The following is a 17,235-nucleotide window of genomic DNA, read 5'->3' as shown; positions in this document are numbered from 1 at the left end:
CGAGCTGGCTGCCTGCAGGCAGAGAGAGGGAGGGAAAGAGAGAGAGAGAGAGAGAGACGGGCAGGTGGAAGGTGCAGACGCAGAGGGTGAAGTCAAACCGAAAAGGAAAACAAGATGAAGGCAGAGGAGCCGAGGGAGGACGAACGATAGACAGCAGAGAGCTACCTACCACGCCAGGAGAGAGGGAGGAGAGAAAGATTTCCTTACGCGTACCAGCAGAGAAGCGATTTGCAGAGTGAGAGAGAGAGAGAGAGAGAGAGAGAGAGGAGAACAGAGCGAGCAAGGGCTGGAGAGGAAGGAAGCCACACTCCAGCACTGCCAGTGTGAACGTGACGAACGAGGAAGAGAGACAGGGAGAGGGAGCGCAGGAAGGAGAACACAAGACACCGTGGGGAAGTGGTGGGACCCGGAAGACAAGGGCGGGGGTGGAAAGGGACGAGAGTGGACGCAGGAGAGACAGAGAGAAAGGGGGAGAGGAGGGAAGGTGATGGAGGCGTGGAGAGAGAGAGCAAACTCTGTTCCTGTTCAGTCTGACATCGAAAGGACAGGAGCTGAGCATAGCACAGCCAGGGCTCAACACAGCGTGTAGGTGTGTGTGGGTGTGTGTGTGTGTGGGTGTCAGATAGGGTGTGATGGATCCCGGTTCTGTGTCAGTGTGTTTGCAGAGACAGACTGTGCGGTACAGGAACTCTCCAGCCGGGCACACTGTCTGCCGTCTGCATGCTTAGAACAGATATGAGAGTGTGTGAAGGGGTTTAAGTGTGTGTGTGTGCTTCGAGACAGAAGGAGCAGGTGTGTGTGTTTGAGAGAGAGAGGCAGGCACCGGGCAGCTTTTGGGGCGACGCTGACAGGGCGAGAGCTCTAGTGAAGGAAGACGAGACGACGAGGAGAGAATACGAGAGAGAACCACAAGACCACATCTCACGTGAGTGGAAAGTCTGTCCATTTAGCTGAGGTCGAGTCAGAGTTAGGGTCAGAGTTAGGAGTCAGGGAGAGCTGACTGGGGACCCATTGATTTGCCCACAGGGAAATCCTCCCCCGCGGCCCTCTCACTCCCCAGACCTCGACACAGCATCTCTCTCTTCCTGCCTCGGACTCCCCACTTCTGAGGCTGAGGACAGGAACCGGTCCGCCCTGATTTCCTGTGTTTGGTGGATGCCGGCGAGGTCCAGCCATGGGAGAGTGGACCATTCTGGAGCGCCTCCTAGAGGCTGCTGTTCAGCAGCACTCTACCATGATAGGAAGGTAAGAGCCAAAGGGATGGAGGGATGCAATGATAGAGGGATAGAGGAATGGATGGGTGAATGATGTGCTGGGAGAACAAAACTGTTTCAGTGATTAAATACATTCTGGATTAAAATGATCTAATATCACCCCGTTGAGGTAGGGGGGGGTGGGGGGTGAGGTTCAGTATCTCTAACTACTACAGTGTATGTGTGTGTATCAGGAAGATCTGATTGTGTCAGTAACCAAAGTGTCTGATCTGAAGTTGAGGGGCTTGAGGTTTAATCCCTCCCACACAATGATTGGCTGATAGTGTGTATTTGTGTGTGTGTGCGTGTGTATGTGTGTGTGTGGAGGGGTTAAATGGGAGCCTGGAGCAGAGCCATAGGTCCATGTGTAGCTTCATCTGTCAGTGAGTTAGAAGCAGTACATCACTGACTCCTCTTGCCCAAACCATGCTCCTCCTCTCTATTTTGTCTTCTCTGGATTTTCTCACTCCACTCTCTCGTTCCTTCTCTTTCTCTCTCTCTCTCTCTCTCTCTCTCTCTCTCTCTCTCTCTCTCTCTCTCTCTCTCTCTCTCTCTCTCTCTCTCACTCTCTCTCACTCTCACTCTGGCACTATGTCTCTCACACATACAAATTCACACTCTGGCAATCCCTCTTAACTCTGTCCCTCTCCTCTCTATTTTGTTCTCACGCTCTTTCATAAATGCTCACTCTCACATGTACATACCATGCTAAGCTTTCTGGATGTAGGCATGAGCAAACCAGCCCTTTCCTCTTTTCCCCTTCCCCTCTTTTCTCTACCTTTCCCTCATCTCCTTTCTCCCCCTTCCCTCCTTTCCTCTCCTCTCCTCTCCTATCCAGGGAGTCATTAGTGAGGCCTGCAGGGTAGGTTCTGTTCTTATTACATGTAAGAGCAGAAGGGCAGTACGTTCAACTCCACACCTCTACACACACACACCTCTACAGTAGTACTGACGCTTCCCCCACCTACACACACACACCTCTACAGCAGTACTGAAGCTCCCCTCCTTAGGTTGGTTGAGGGGCAGTTCTATGGGCGCATGTGAAGCCCTCTGTGACATGCTTGCGTGTAAAAAGGGCTATACAAATAAATTTGATTTGATTTGATTTGATTTAGTACTGACGCTCCCCCCCCTACACACACACACCTCTACAGCAGTACTGATGCTTCCCCCACCTACACACACACACACCTCTACAGCAGTACTGAAGCTCCCCTCCACACACACACCAACACACACACTTCTAAATCAGTACTGCCCCCCCTACACACACACACTTCTAGAGCAGTACTGCCCCCCCCCACACACACACCTCTACAGCAGTACTGATGCCCCCCCCCCCCCCACACACACACCTCTACAGCAGTACTGACCCCCCCCACACACACACACCTCTACAGCAGTACTGACCCCCCCCCCCCCACACACACACACCTCTACAGCAGTACCGACCCCCCCCCACACACACACACCTCTACAGCAGTACTGACCCCCCCCCCCCACACACACCAACACACACACCACTACAGCAGCAATGTGAAGTACCATGTTCTACTCATTTTAGCACTCTGAAGTATTACATTTTTTGTGTGAGTGTGTGAGTTTGTGTGTGTGTGTGCTCTCCTTCATGTTTCACACAGAGCTGTCACTGACATCTGAACTAGTCACTCTTCCCTCAAAGTGAACAAGAGAGACATTCCCATGTATTCATTTAGCAGATGCTTTTATTCAAAGCAATGTACAAAGTGGAAGTGCAGCAGACACTCGAGGACTGAGAGATATGGACAAAGAGAGACAGAGAGAGAGAGGGTTTCTGACACACGGACAGAGATGTGACTGTGTGTGGTCTACAGGGGCTCTTGACGTGCCAGTGTAAGATCACTCTGACAACAAGGTCTCAGCCTGACCAGGACTATTATAGGCTGTACAATCTGAGGAATCAAGCACAACACCTTCAACTGTTTCTATGGTTACGAGGGACTGTCCCCTACATCTGTGGTGGGAGTAGCAGACCCTCCTCCATGGGACGTCCTATCTTGGCTTGGTGTTGTGTGCAGTCCCCCTCACTTCTCCCTCAGGCCATTTCAGAGTGTATTCCATAAACACTACATGACAACAACCCTGCAGGCTTCACAGCTTCACAACACACATTAGCATAACCCTCCACACACACCCGGACTGAGGAAGAAGTGGCTACTGCTGCTATCGGGCACCAAACACCATCCCATGGGCTGTGTGTGTGAGTGTGTTTGCGTGAGAGTGATTGATTCTGGCTATTACCACTTGTCCATCCAGATGTGGATAGGATTCCCATGTGAGATCAGATAGAGGGGTTCCCTCATTGATATGCAGGGGCTCTGAATACCGATATAACACTCGACACCTCCCTGCCAGCAACTCACCTCTCCTCTCTCTCTCCCTGTCCTCTCTCCCCTCCCCTCCTCTGTCCCTCTTATCCTTATCTTCCCTTCCATCCTCCCTTCTCTCCTCTTTCCATCTTCCCTTCTCTCCTCTTTCCATCCTCCACTCCTCGTCATTCTACCCTAATCTCCTCTCTTTCTCTTCTGCCTATTCGAATCCATTCTTCTCCTGTCTCCTGTCCTTCTCCTTTCCCCTCCCTCCTCTCCTTTCTGTCCTCCTCTCCCTATCCCCTCTCCTTTATCTACCCCCTGCTTTCATCTCTCTATCCTCCCCTCCTCCTGTCTCCATCCTCCACTCTTCCCTCCACCCCCTCTCCTCTCTCCGTACCCCTGGTCTCCTCTAGCTCCTGGGCCTGTCCTGCTGCATATTAGGGGCTTGGTGTGTTGGACCACAGGACCACTGTGGCTGTTTGGTTTGGAGCTCTGGCTCTGGGATGGAAGTGTGACATATGTGTAAGCGAAGGTTTGGGGATATTAGTTTGTGTGTGCTACTGTGTAGGAGTGTGCATGTACGTGTGTGTGAATGTGATGGTACGTGCAGGAGCTTTCTTTTTTATATATGTGTGAACACACACATACACACACAAACACACACACACACACACATACACACACAAACACACCTCCCATTTCTGTGCGTTCGAGATGCTTTAGCCGTGGCCTGGCGCCTTCACTTCCATCTTCAGCCTCTGTGTCTGTCCCCTCTCTGTCCATGTTTTCACAATCAAGATCTCTATCTCCGTCCATCTCCTCCTTCCTCCATTTCTCTGCTCATTTCAAGCTTCGAAATCTCAGACTCCTTATATAGTCATGATATTTATTACTGCTTGTGTGTATTTTTATGTCCTAGAGTTAAAAACCCTCATAATTCATTTTGCAGCTTGTGTGTGTATGTATCCATCTAACAGCATTTCTGGATATCCCGACATCCTGTTGGAGAAGTGTAAGATGTCTAACAGCTGTGACATCCCAGCTCAGGCTTCTAAATGACACTCTCTATGGGGTCACAGACCAATGAGATCTTTCCCCTCAGTCACCAATCAGATGCCATGACTCAAAATGGTAAACTTCTATACAAGGAGGGATGGAAGAATGGAAAAAAGGATGAGTGATCTAGGGAGGGAATCACTAAAAGACACTTGAAGAAAGTGAAACAGTATAGAAACAACAAGACCCAACAAGAGACAGGGTGAGAGAGAGAGAGAGAGAGAGAGAGAGAGAGAGAGAGAGAGAGAGAGAGGGGGGGGGGGGAGGGAAGGGAAGAGATGAATGAGATTAGAGGGTGAAAGGTCACAGGTGGGAAGTGAGTCTGTCAGAAGGGGTTGAGGGATGGAGAGGGGGAGAGGCTTACAGGGACAGTTTATAAATGACCTCATGACGTCTGTTGGACTAGATAGACTCACACTTTACCCTGCCTTGGAGGCAGACACACACACACACACACAAACAAACACATTGCTCTTTCCCTCCCAGCCTCCTTCCCTCCCAGCCTCCTTCCCTCCCAGCCTCCTTCCCTCCCAGCCTCCTCTCAGGCTGGTCACACTTTCTGTCCAACAATGTGGGCCTCACATGTGACACCATGACGAAGACCGAGTCATCCCAGGGTCAGAAATTCACTCAGTTTTTGATGTGACTCAGCAGCGACTCTGATATTGATTCCTCCAGTTAGACAGACTAAACCTTTACTGTGTGTTAGACAGACTAAGACGTTACTAAGTGTTACACCTGGACTGTATTCTGCTGGTGTTTACACTGACAGATCTCAAGTCAGATCGCCTCACTCGGTCCGTGCTGAACCATGTGTTTGTGTGTTTGTGTATGTGCGTGGGTGCGTGCAAAGTGTGTGTGCGTGTGTGTGTGTCCTGATGCCCCTGCAGGAGCTGGAGCATCTGCTCAGTGTGGAGTTAGGGGGAGTTAGCCGGGAGTTAGCCAGACAAAACAGAAACACACCCACACACCAGTTAAACACCTCGTTGACAAGGTGCACACGGGTCACTTGCCCATTATAGATGCTGATAAGTATGAAGAAGCATTAAACATGAAACACTCTGACTCACTCCCTCATCATCACACACACGTAGATGCACGCATACACACACAGACACACACAGAATAACACTGTCAAACACAAACATGGGCGTAAGCAAACTGCAGAAGGGTTTCCTCTTTGTACCCACCCAATCCTGGGCTCCACAGAGTGTGTGTGTGTGTGTATGTGTGTATGAGTGTTTTGCATCACGACAAATCTAATTGGGTGTCCCAGCAGTCAATCACCTCCCAGGATCCAAGCAGTGAATGAATGTGACACCCTCCCACCCCACCAGCACCCCTCCAGCACTCCCCCCCCCTCCCCCAACACCATCACACTCTCATTAACTCATCATCTCTACGAGATGCTGCCAATTTCACTGCATGAATATGGTACACTCTCACACTCTGTGATGCCAGGATAGAAATGTGTGTGTGTGGGGGTATGACTGTGTGTTTATGGGGGGGGGGGGGGGTGTGGGGGGTTGTATGACTGTGTGTGTGTGTGTGTATGTATGTGGGGGGAGGGGGTTGCCAGGTTTCTGAGTGCACTATTCAACTGTAATTCCGTTCTTATAGTATAGGGATGGTCCTCGACAATAACCAGAGGAGAGATTACACAGATACACTGAATGCCAAATACAAACAGGAACCACAGCAAAAACAAATCTCAAAGATTGACGTGCATTATATACTTTTTAATATTCTTTAAACTTCTGATTGTGATTGGGTGCCTTTGTGTGCATCTTTTTGTGTGTATGTGTGTGCATCTGAATGTGTGTGTGCATGTGTATTTGTGTGTGTGTGAGTGAGAGTGTGTGCACTGGCCTGGTCTGGCATCTCTCCCAGGGCAGGACAGTCCAAACATCAGATTTAATCTGGATTAGAGATCACGGCCGTCCAGTTTCCACTCTGCTGTTCTCTTCCTCGCTAGTTCACTCCTCATCATCCTCTTCATCACTGTCACCCTCATCATGGTCGCCATTACTCTCATGATCAGTATTGTTTTTATCATCATCATCATCATCATTATCATCAGCATCAGCATCGTTGCCAGGGGTGTCTGCTCCCTATAGCTCTGTTGCCATGATAAGAGGCGAGAGAACACCAAAGCCAATCCCTATCAAGCTCTGACAAAAAAGGAAGTAAATTGAACTTTCCAATTCAAAAACAATTAAATACATTTTTATATACACAACTGATTTACAATCTGATCAGCTCAATCCTTGTTTATTTAATCAACATCCTGTGATGACACTCGATGGTACTGAGCCTTCAGCTGTCTGAGACTGTTGCCATGGTTATCACAACTAATGCTTGGAGGTGGGCTGTCGTGGTAGAGAACCATCTCTGCGTGTGGTGTGGTGAGAGACTGAGTGTGTGTGTTTGTGTGTGAGAGAGAGAGAGCTGCACATGAGTGAAACAGCGTTTAATGTAGTCTAGCTGCCAGGTGTCATGAAATCATTAGGACTGAGAGTGTGTGTGACCATTTATCTCTGTTACTGTTTCAGCCTGTATGACTGTTTCAGTCTGTGTGACTGGTTCAGTCTGTGTGACTGGTTCAGTCTGTGTGACTGGTTCAGTCTGTGTGACTGGTTCAGTCTGTGTGCTTTCTGTTAGCATGACCCTAATGTGGGTCAACCACACTCAGCAGTCACCAGCCTCTCCAGGCTGTGTGTGTGTGTGTGTGTGTGTGTGTGTGTGTGTGTGTGTGTGTGTAGGAGTAGTAGTGATGATGAGGATGTTGAATCCTTGGTTCGTGGCACCACTCTTTCACTGTGTGGCGATCAGGACGACTTAGTGACGCACAGACAGGAGGGTAGACATGCACAGACAATGGAATCAAATCTCCTGCAAATTCACTTTCATCCACCCACGCTTATATGGATCTGTCTTGTACCATCTATCTGTCTCTCTCTCTTTCTCTCTCTCCCTCTCTCTCTCTCACCAACACACAGACAGACATAGTTGTGCTTTGGAACACAGCTTATCTCAGCAGGGTGTATGTGTGTCAGACCAGGAAGGAGAGATAAAACAATGTTGAGAACAACCTTCATTTAACTTGAACTATTTTATGCAACATAGGTCATCCTCACACACCTTCTACCCACACCCCTCCACACACACTTGGTACCCACACCCCTCCACACACACCTGGTACCCACACCCCTCCACACACACCTGGTACCCACACCCCTCCACACACACCTGGTACCCACACCCCTCCACACACACCTGGTACCCACACCCCTCCACACACACCTGGTACCCACACCCCTCCACACACACCTGGTACCCACACCCCTCCACACACACATCTAGACAGATACAACCATCAGATTTGCAGAGAAGCCTCCGTCACTGGAACCCCCCACTCTGTGTGTGTATGAGTGTATTCATATTGTTGTCTGAGTGTGTGTGGGTGTGTGTTAGAATGTGTGTGTGTTTAAGTGTGTGTGTGTTGGCAGACCTAGTGTGGCCCCTCTGCTCCTTCTGTCGCTGGACCGGAACAGACCTGGACCAGGACCAGGCCCTGAGGACCGGAACATCCCTCTGTGTGTGTGTGTGTGTGTGTGATGGAGAGAGAGAGAGAGAGAAAAAGAGAGCAATAGAGAGAGGGGGAGAGAGGGAGAGAAAGGGTGTGTGTGTGTGATAGAGAGAGCAAGAGAGAAAGAAGGATCAGAGAGGGTGCGTGTAGAATATGGTGTGTGTGTGTGTGTGTGATGGCGAGCAAGAGGCAGCAACATGAAGCATGAGATACAGATGAAGTGAGGTGGAGTGAAGCTGTTCTCCTACAATAGTGTGTGTGGTGGTAGAAAACACTAATGATCCCAGACAGAGGGGAAGCACCAGCCCCAACACTGCAGGTCCTAGGCTCGGTCAGTACAGGACCATCCAGGACTCCCAGGCTCGGTCAGTAAAGGACCATCCAGGACTCCCAGGCTCGGTCAGTACCGGACCATCCAGGACTCCCAGGCTCGGTCAGTACAGGACCATTCAGGACTCCCAGGCTCGGTCAGTACAGGACCATTCAGGACTCCCAGGCTCGGTCAGTACCGGACCATCCAGGACTCCCAGGCTCGGTCAGTACAGGACCATTCAGGACTCCCAGGCTCGGTCAGTACAGGACCATCCAGGACTCCCAGGCTCGGTCAGTACAGGACCATTCAGGACTCCCAGGCTCGGTCAGTACAGGACCATCCAGGACTCCCAGGCTCGGTCAGTACCGGACCATCCAGGACTCCCAGGCTCGGTCAGTACAGGACCATCCAGGACTCCCAGGCTCGGTCAGTACAGGACCATTCAGGACTCCCAGGCTCGGTCAGTACAGGACCATCCAGGACTCCCAGGCTCGGTCAGTACAGGACCACCCAGGATGTGGTCAGCTGCTGCCCTCCCAGTCTGGTCTCTGTTCGCTGGAGACGTAATCCCACCATGGGCCCCGCAAACAACAACCTTTGTGGGGTCCTGGTCATTTGTGAGACCACAGCAGCACATGCAGGTTGTGGCTGTGACTGAGGCAGCTGTAGCATCAGTCTGTGGCGTTCTGGTACACCTCCTCCCCTGCATCTTTTTCTGCCCCTCTCTTGTTGCCATGGTAACTGGCGGAGGGGAAGTTGGGTGTTCTAGAGAGGGAATGAGGGAGGGAGGAGGGGTACAAGAGTGGGGGGGGGGGAACCGGGGAGAGGAACAGAGAACCCCTCCTCCTCTCAGTTTTTTTCTCTGCCTCTAACCCATTTCCTCCTTCCATTATCAGTCAGATAAGGGAGTTTTTTAAAAAATCCAGATTCCTCCTTTACAATTATACACCACTCTACCCGATAAACAACATGTCCGATCATACAACGCACAGCCATGTTTAAAAAAAAAACATGACACATGACAAGACATTCGAGGAGCAAGTGGAGGTGGTTGTTGATTTCAGATTGCTATTCACTTTTATTTGCTGGATATGCCACTACAGATGCTAATGTAGCATTAAATAAACTCTAAACCACACACCCACCCTCATTTCTAACAAATGAACAGTTGGAATCACCCGGCTGGCTATGAGAGTGGGCAAGAGAGAGATCGAAAGATAGGATGTGTTAGAGGAAGAGAGAGGGAGTGTGAAAGAGATGGAACGTGGGGGTCTCTGTGGGTAAAACATGTTGACAGAATCACTGTGGTTTGTATGACAACACAGACGAGGTTCAGCTACAGACAATTAAATCTGTGGGGGGTATGCAGTGTGTGTGTGTGTGTGTGTTTGTGTGTGTGTGTGTGTGTTTGTGTACTCATGTGTGTGATTCTGGACTGTGTGGCATTGTTGTTGAAAAGATTGTGGTTGAATTCACAGAGGTTTTGCATCCATAGTAGGCGTATTCCACTTAAAACCACCAGAAAGATGGGAAACATGGGAGAGAGGGGGAGAAGAGAGAAGCAGAAGGAGAGAGGACCGGGAGAGGGATAGTGAGGGGGGGCTGCAGTGAGAAATGGAGGGATGAAGGCCAGGGAACAGAAAGAAAGATGAGACAAAGTCGAGGGTGGAGGGAGGAGAGGAGATGGAACAGGTGGGCCAGATAATCTGAAACTATTCAACAAAAAACATTGCTAATGCTGGAGGCTCTCCTGGCTGGCTGGCAGATTAGGACTGCGGTTAGCGTGCGGAAGACATTATATAATTCATTCTCCCTGATGAGATTTTCTCCCTTCTCTCATATCTGTTCCTTTTTTTCCACCACCCCTTTCCCCACAAACACACCACCAACACTGTCTGGTTTTACTTTTAATTTAAGAAAAATCTATTTTTATGCTGCCTCTTTATCCACTGGCGATGGCAGTGTGCTCACTGGAAGTGTTCCCAAAGCGTCGAATTACAGACTATCTGCCTCCAACCCTCGTTATTATCACTGCTGCAACCTGACACACACTGACCCACAGCATCCTACTCTTTATGTTTCCCTCTCTCTTCTTCTCTCTGTGTCTCTCTCTCTGTGTCTCTCTCTGTGTGTCTCTCTCTCTGTGTCTCTCTTTCTGTGTCTCTCTCTCTGTGTCTCTCTCTCTGTGTCTCTCTCTCTGTGTCTCTCTTTCTGTGTCTCTCTTTCTGTGTCTCTCTTTCTGTGTCTCTCTCTCTGTGTCTCTCTTTCTGTGTCTCTCTCTCTGTGTCTCTCTCTCTGTGTCTTTCTCTCTGTGTCTCTCTTTCTGTGTCTCTCTCTGTGTCTCTCTCTCTGTGTCTCTCTTTCTGTGTCTCTCTCTCTGTGTCTCTCTCTTTGTGTCTCTCTTTCTGTGTCTCTCTCTCTGTGTCTCTCTTTCTGTGTCTCTCTTTCTATGTCTCTTGAACTCTTTTCCATTTTTCAGAATCCCTCTCTTTCTGTCTCTAAATTTTTTTGTCTCTCTCTCTTGGTCTGTCCTTCCTCTTGTTCTCTCCCTTTTTCTCAGAAAGTCTCTCTCTAGTTCTTTCTCTCTGGTATAGCCAATTCTCCAGCCTATAAGCTCCTTAATGGAGTCACTACAAGGGCAAAAGCATTTTAATTTTTTACTATATTTTTACCCTCTTATCCTTCTGTCCCTCCCTCAATCCCTCCAGTCAGACAGCTTACAGGTGGGCAGATTTGTGTAGATGTTCCATGTGTGTTTCCTAGGATGGGAGCTACAGGCTGTGTATGTCTGCCGGCAGACTTTGAGGCTGATTAACGGTGACCTTTAACCCCCCAGCTGTGGCCCACCAGGCGGGCACACACGCTCACTAAACCAACCTCCAAATGACATGAAATCGAATGATACTTTTGGTGAAATATCAGGTCACCACATTCTGAACTGACAGGCTGGTCGGTGGTGCTGCCTGTGTTTCAAATGGTGACGTCTTTCCAATGCTTTAAAGTGCCACCTTGAACTCATTATTTGTTCCTGTGGAAGAACCACTTTAAAAAAAACTGAAGAACCCTTCAAGAACTCTCACCTACTGTGGTCCTAACGAGAACACTTATTAAATGGTTCCACCTGACCTCCCCAGAGAGCAGCTCCAGTAAAGGAGCCGCTAGCAGCAGCTCACATCTGGGTTTGCAGGTAGACCTGGAGCAATGGTTGTCGTGGTGATGTGTGGCAAGCCTGCAGTCATACACTGTGCTGCGTGGTGTAGTTTGAGGGGGGACTGGGAGACCAGGCGATTCTGAGGTGGAATCGAATTGAAAACATCCAACACAATTTAAACTGCAGACAGATGCTCACACATACATTGACACAATACTAGATATGGTGCATTGCTACAACCTCTTTCAGAGAAAATGTGACACTGTAATGTCTTTTGTCAATGCTCAATAGCCACACTCACACAATTACCTCATCTCACCAGCACAGTAACCCCCCCATCTCCATGTCACACACAGAAATAGCTCAGGAGCTGCAAACAAGGTGCACAGCAGTCTACTCTGTTGCTAGGGGAGAGGAAAGGAGAGGAGAAAGGGAAGAATGGAGAAAATATGGGGAATAGAGACAGAGAAAGAGAGAGGCAGCAAGAGGAAGACATATTAGATGTGTGCTCCAGTATTCATTTGCATTAGAGTTAAAAGCAGCTTGAGTAGGGCTGATAAGCAGGTCACCATGTTAAATTAACTTAATGGCACTGAAGATGCTAAAATTAAACCCTGAGCATAGGGATGTGTCACCTCACTGGTTTGCGTGAATACACACACACACACACATCCAAACTCACTCTCTCTTTCTACATAACGCCGAAAATGAAGTATGACTGGGAGAGCCATGAGAAAATAATGATCTCTTCCTTCCCGGAATCTCTTCACCTTCACTTTCTATTAGACAACTCACACCTCTTCTCTCTTCTCTCCTGTTGACCAGTTGATTGTCTATTTCTTTCTTTCCTCTCTTCACTCTACCTGTGGTTTAAAGTATCTCACATACCTTCTCCATCCCCTGCCTCTTTCCTTCTCTCTCTTTGTCCTCAGAATCTTGCTGACCGTGGTGGTGATATTCCGTATCTTGATCGTGGCCATCGTTGGTGAGACCGTTTACGAGGACGAGCAGGCCATGTTCATCTGCAACACCATGCAGCCCGGCTGCAACCAGGCCTGCTACGACAAGGCCTTCCCCATCTCTCACATCCGCTACTGGGTGTTCCAGATCATCCTGGTGTGCACGCCCAGCCTCTGCTTCATCACCTACTCCGTCCACCAGTCTGCCAAGCAGCGCGACCGCCGCTACTCCTTCCTGTACCCGCTGCTGGACAGGGACTACGGCGGGCAGGGCGGAGCCCGGAAGCTGCGGAACATCAACGGGATCCTGGTCCAGCATGGAGACAGTGGACGGGAGAAGGAGGAGCCAGAATGTCTGGAGGTGAAGGAGATACCAAACGCACCGCGAGGGCTTACGCACGCCAAGAACAAGGTTTACTTTTGTAAACTTTTTCTTTTTTTTTTCCTCGTTTTTTTTTTTTTGTTTCGTCTGTCCCGTCTGTTTTTTGTTCCGGAGCTTTGTTACGTCTCCCTCCACACACAACGCAGACTGCTGTCAGCAGTCTGCTCTCACACCGTCATAAAATAGTCTAAAGTAAAGTACAATCTTTTCTCGTTCTCATCTTTTGGCTCCAGGTAAAGAAATAAATTAGCTAGCGAGGTCCATTTCCCAATAAAAGGTTCTTCCAAGAACCTAAAAAATGTTCTGGGAGTGTTTTCCCGCTGGAAGGACCATGGAACATTTTTCCATAACAGTTTACATCCTTCTCTTGTCTTTCGTCTCGTCTTGTATTTTGTATCTCGTCTCTCGTCACGTTATTACTAACTGAATACATTGCTGACACATTTCCATGCAAGTTCATAGTGAGATACAAATCTTTCATCTGGGGTCGTTATCTCATTTCCAGGTGCGTCGTCAGGAGGGTATTTCTCGGTTCTACATCATCCAGGTAGTGTTCCGGAACGCTCTGGAGATTGGTTTCCTGGCTGGACAGTACTTCCTGTATGGCTTCAGCGTTCCGGGGATCTTCGAGTGCGACCGCTACCCCTGTCTGAAGGAGGTGGAGTGCTACGTGTCTCGGCCCACGGAGAAGACCGTGTTCCTGGTCTTCATGTTTGCGGTCAGTGGTATCTGTGTCCTGCTGAACCTGGCTGAGCTCAACCACCTGGGCTGGAAGAAGATCAAGGCGGCCGTGCGTGGTGTGCAAGCTCGCAGGAAGTCCATCTGCGAGATTAGGAAGAAGGATATGTCCCACCTGTCACAGCCCCCCAATATGGGGCGAACCCAGTCCAGCGAATCAGCCTATGTCTGAGTTGATGGACGGGGCTTTTTTGAATAGCTGGGACGGGCACATTTCGGGTGGGAGGAGAGGGGATGAGGGGATAACCATCATGAGAGGACATTCTACCAGTCTAATGACTCAGGGATGTTTGATCATGAGGAAGAAAAGGAGAGATGTTGTTAAACACCTCCCGCAGAATTCGTGATTGAATTGTTTATTTTTTACCATGCATATGTCTCCTTTTGTTGTCATAGACATGGAAGAGCTTTAACACTCCAACTTTTCCAAAGGGCTCAGTCTGGGACTGGAGGACAGGAAGAACTGTTTCTTATATCTGGTACTGGATGTTTCTTTTTGGAAGAGGAAGTTGTTTTTGGTTCAAGGTGGGAAAGGGAGGGGTATCCCATGGTGCTTTTCTTCTGAACTTTGTCCCCCCTGGTGAGAAGAGCCAGGTTTGGAGGAATGGACGACGAGAGATGGAGGAGAGGGGACAGGTGTTGTTAACCGAGGAGAGAAAGAGCTGTCACAAACATAATGAACTCAGAGAGATCAGCTGACAGGAGCGGCCTGGTGCTGGGGAGGAATAGAGGACAAAATATTTGAGGAGTAGGAGACAGAGAGAAAAAAGTGACAGAGGGATATAAAGAGGAAGAAAGGAAACTGAAACGGAGGGAAAAATCTCCCCTGGACGACAGCAGAGTCAAGAGAACGGGCCTGTCCAGCAGCAGTACGGAGGAGTCTGAGAAGTGTCACCTCTCTGTCACCATGGGAGACGAAGCCAAAACCAGACGCCTACCAGTGTTTACCTCTGCTCTCCTGGCTGAGCAGCAACTTAACACTAACACACAGACAACATACTGTAAACACTCTCCGCTCTCCTCCTCTCTCCTCCATCCTCTATCTCCCTCTCTGCGCTGGCAGCTCGCTGCCGTGTGAGCACATTAATGTCCTCCGCTCCTCTCGTCAGCATAAACTAGCGAGAGAGCAGTGGACAGCTACATAAACTATACCCTCTTCAACACTGAACACTCTTCTCTCATACCCCCCACACCTGAGAGATCTTGCTCTAGCATTCCAATGTGTTAACCTTTGTGTGTGTGTGTGTGCGTGTGTGTGCAACTGAGAGTGAGAGAAAAAGAAATATGATGAAAGAAGGAAGGAGATTAAGAAAAAAGAAAGAAAGAATGAACGTGAGAGAAATATCTAAAGAGGGAGGGAGAGAGAGATCACTCTCCTCCTTGCTATAGCTAGTGGTGGAACAGATCACTTTATTACTATTGATTTTAACTTTTATAACTATATAATGCTGAGTTACGATCTATTATTATTTTTGTGACAGAGTTGGTGCCATCCTTTTGGATTTATAATGTTTGAATGTTAAACTGTATATTATTTAATCATTTAGTTAGAGAGTTTATCTTAATAGAGTTTGTCTTTATGGAGAGGCAATGGAGAACTAGGTTGAACGTTATGTACAAATCCTCTGTTTTTCTTTCTTTTTCTGTTGACTTCATGTTTCTTCCTGAGAGAACTGCATCATTTGTGGGTGAGACTGGGACTGTCTGAACCACTGTTTTGGGTATGTTCAGTTTCTGTCTGGTCATTTCAGGATGTACTGTAGATGTAGTATGTATATGTAATCAAAATTGTAGTATAGCAAATGTAATAAGGACATTTATCAATAAATGCCATATTATTAAATTAATACATTAATAAGGAAGGTTTCAGGAATAGTTGAACTAATTTCCTAATTTGACTTGAACAAAAAATGAGCAGACCTGAGGCCAAGTTCTGAGGGGTTTAAAAAGGCATGTTTAAGAAGCTGTGTGTTTGTAAAATGATCCAGTTGTGTTCTGGTCATGTGACTCTCCACATCATCTAACTGGTGTGATTCATCTGCATCTCTCGTATGGCGATACGCATGCATGCCTTCTACTGACATGAGAAGAAAAGAGAAAAGATTACTAAGGAAGGAGACATATGTGTTGGCACCTTGATCCATGCAGACAGTGGGGAGAGTGGAAGACGTGAAGAAGCTCACAGAGGGAGGTTAGGCACCAAACCTTACAAACTAGACTGAAAAACACGTACATGCACAGAGAGACAGGGAGAGAGACAAAGACAGAGAGAGACAGTGATAAAAAGAGAGAGAGACCTATTATCGTGGTTCTGCCTGAGTGGAAGTGCTTGGAGCAGCATATTCTCTCTTCATCTGCATTCAGCCTTGGACGGGGGGTCACAGAGAGAGGAGGGGAGGGAAGGAAGAGAGAGGAGAGGAAAGGAGAGAAGGGAGAATAAGGGGAGAAAGGAAGAAGTAGGGAAGCAGAGGAGCCCTGAAAGGACACATTCATTGGCCTCAACAGTGTTTTTGCTTATTATGCCTGTCTGCAGGCTGACAACGGACAAGGCCATCAATTCTCTCAGAGAGGAACCACACGTCCCAGGGTCCACCTCACTACTGTATCTCAGAGCCAGAGGGAACTAGGCATTAGGACAGGAAGTACCTGAGCAGACACAGGAGGCTCTAACGAGCTGGAGTTGTGTTAGACAGCGGAAGGAAACGGTCAGAGATGTAAATACAGCGACAAAACATGTTAGACAGATGCTTCACTGGGATGCAGATCGGGGCCCGGGTCCAAAACAAAGTCCTGACAAATAGCATCAGTCAGTCTTGGAGAAACTAGGCTGACAGAGAAAATACTAACCAGAGATACATCACCAGTGGTTCAGACTTTGGCCTCTCTCTCCTTCTCTAGTCTCTCTCTTCTGCTCTGGTCTTTCTCTCTCTCTCCTGCTCTGGTCTCTCTTGCTCTGGTCTCTCTCTCGTCTGTGATGCGAGGCCTTAGGGATGCCATCACATGTTCCCCCCCAGCAGTGTAGCAGAGGTGGTTTTGGGGGCTCAAACCTTTCCGTTTCGATCTAAAGTCTGTCCTCCTAGTCTAACTGTCGTATGCTGGAATCTCAGGCTTGGAAACTGCATGACAGGGGCCTACAGCAACATTATCAGTATCAGTGAGTCTTTAGAAGAGGCTCTTTCACGCTCTCTCTCTATGTGTGTGGGTTCAGGAGAGCAGTATTTCCCAAAGTGACAACTTCACATCTCACAGTCTTCTTACCGTCTGGTATCTTACTGTCAGTGTTTAAATTATGCAATTTTGTTCTTTTTTTTAATCAGTTTGATCTTTTTCGCTTGTGAATTTTTTGTCTGTTGCTCTGTTTTGGTAGAGTGATGTAACTGAAGGACATATCTCTTTTTTTTCTACTAGAACAAATGCATTTTTCAATGTGCAAGGTAGCTTAG

General features: G+C 48.4%; 1 protein-coding gene across 1 annotated transcript; it reads left to right on the top strand.

The window, feature by feature from the left end:
- The first annotated feature begins 10 nt into the window (after positions 1 to 10).
- On the top strand, positions 11 to 16,212 carry LOC124478362 (gap junction delta-2 protein). Its single transcript, XM_047036642.1, has 4 exons — positions 11 to 925; positions 1,027 to 1,245; positions 12,646 to 13,084; positions 13,560 to 16,212. The coding sequence occupies exons 2-4, from the start codon at positions 1,175 to 1,177 to the stop codon at positions 13,962 to 13,964; spliced, it is 915 nt and encodes a 304-aa protein (XP_046892598.1). The 5' UTR covers positions 11 to 925; positions 1,027 to 1,174; the 3' UTR covers positions 13,965 to 16,212.
- The last annotated feature ends 1,023 nt before the right edge of the window (positions 16,213 to 17,235 follow it).

Source organism: Hypomesus transpacificus, chromosome 15 (genome assembly GCF_021917145.1).
Source record: "Hypomesus transpacificus isolate Combined female chromosome 15, fHypTra1, whole genome shotgun sequence".
Classification (NCBI taxonomy): Eukaryota; Metazoa; Chordata; class Actinopteri; order Osmeriformes; family Osmeridae; genus Hypomesus; species Hypomesus transpacificus.
Note: the sequence above shows the minus strand (reverse complement) of the source record. Positions and strands in the feature narration are given on the sequence as shown.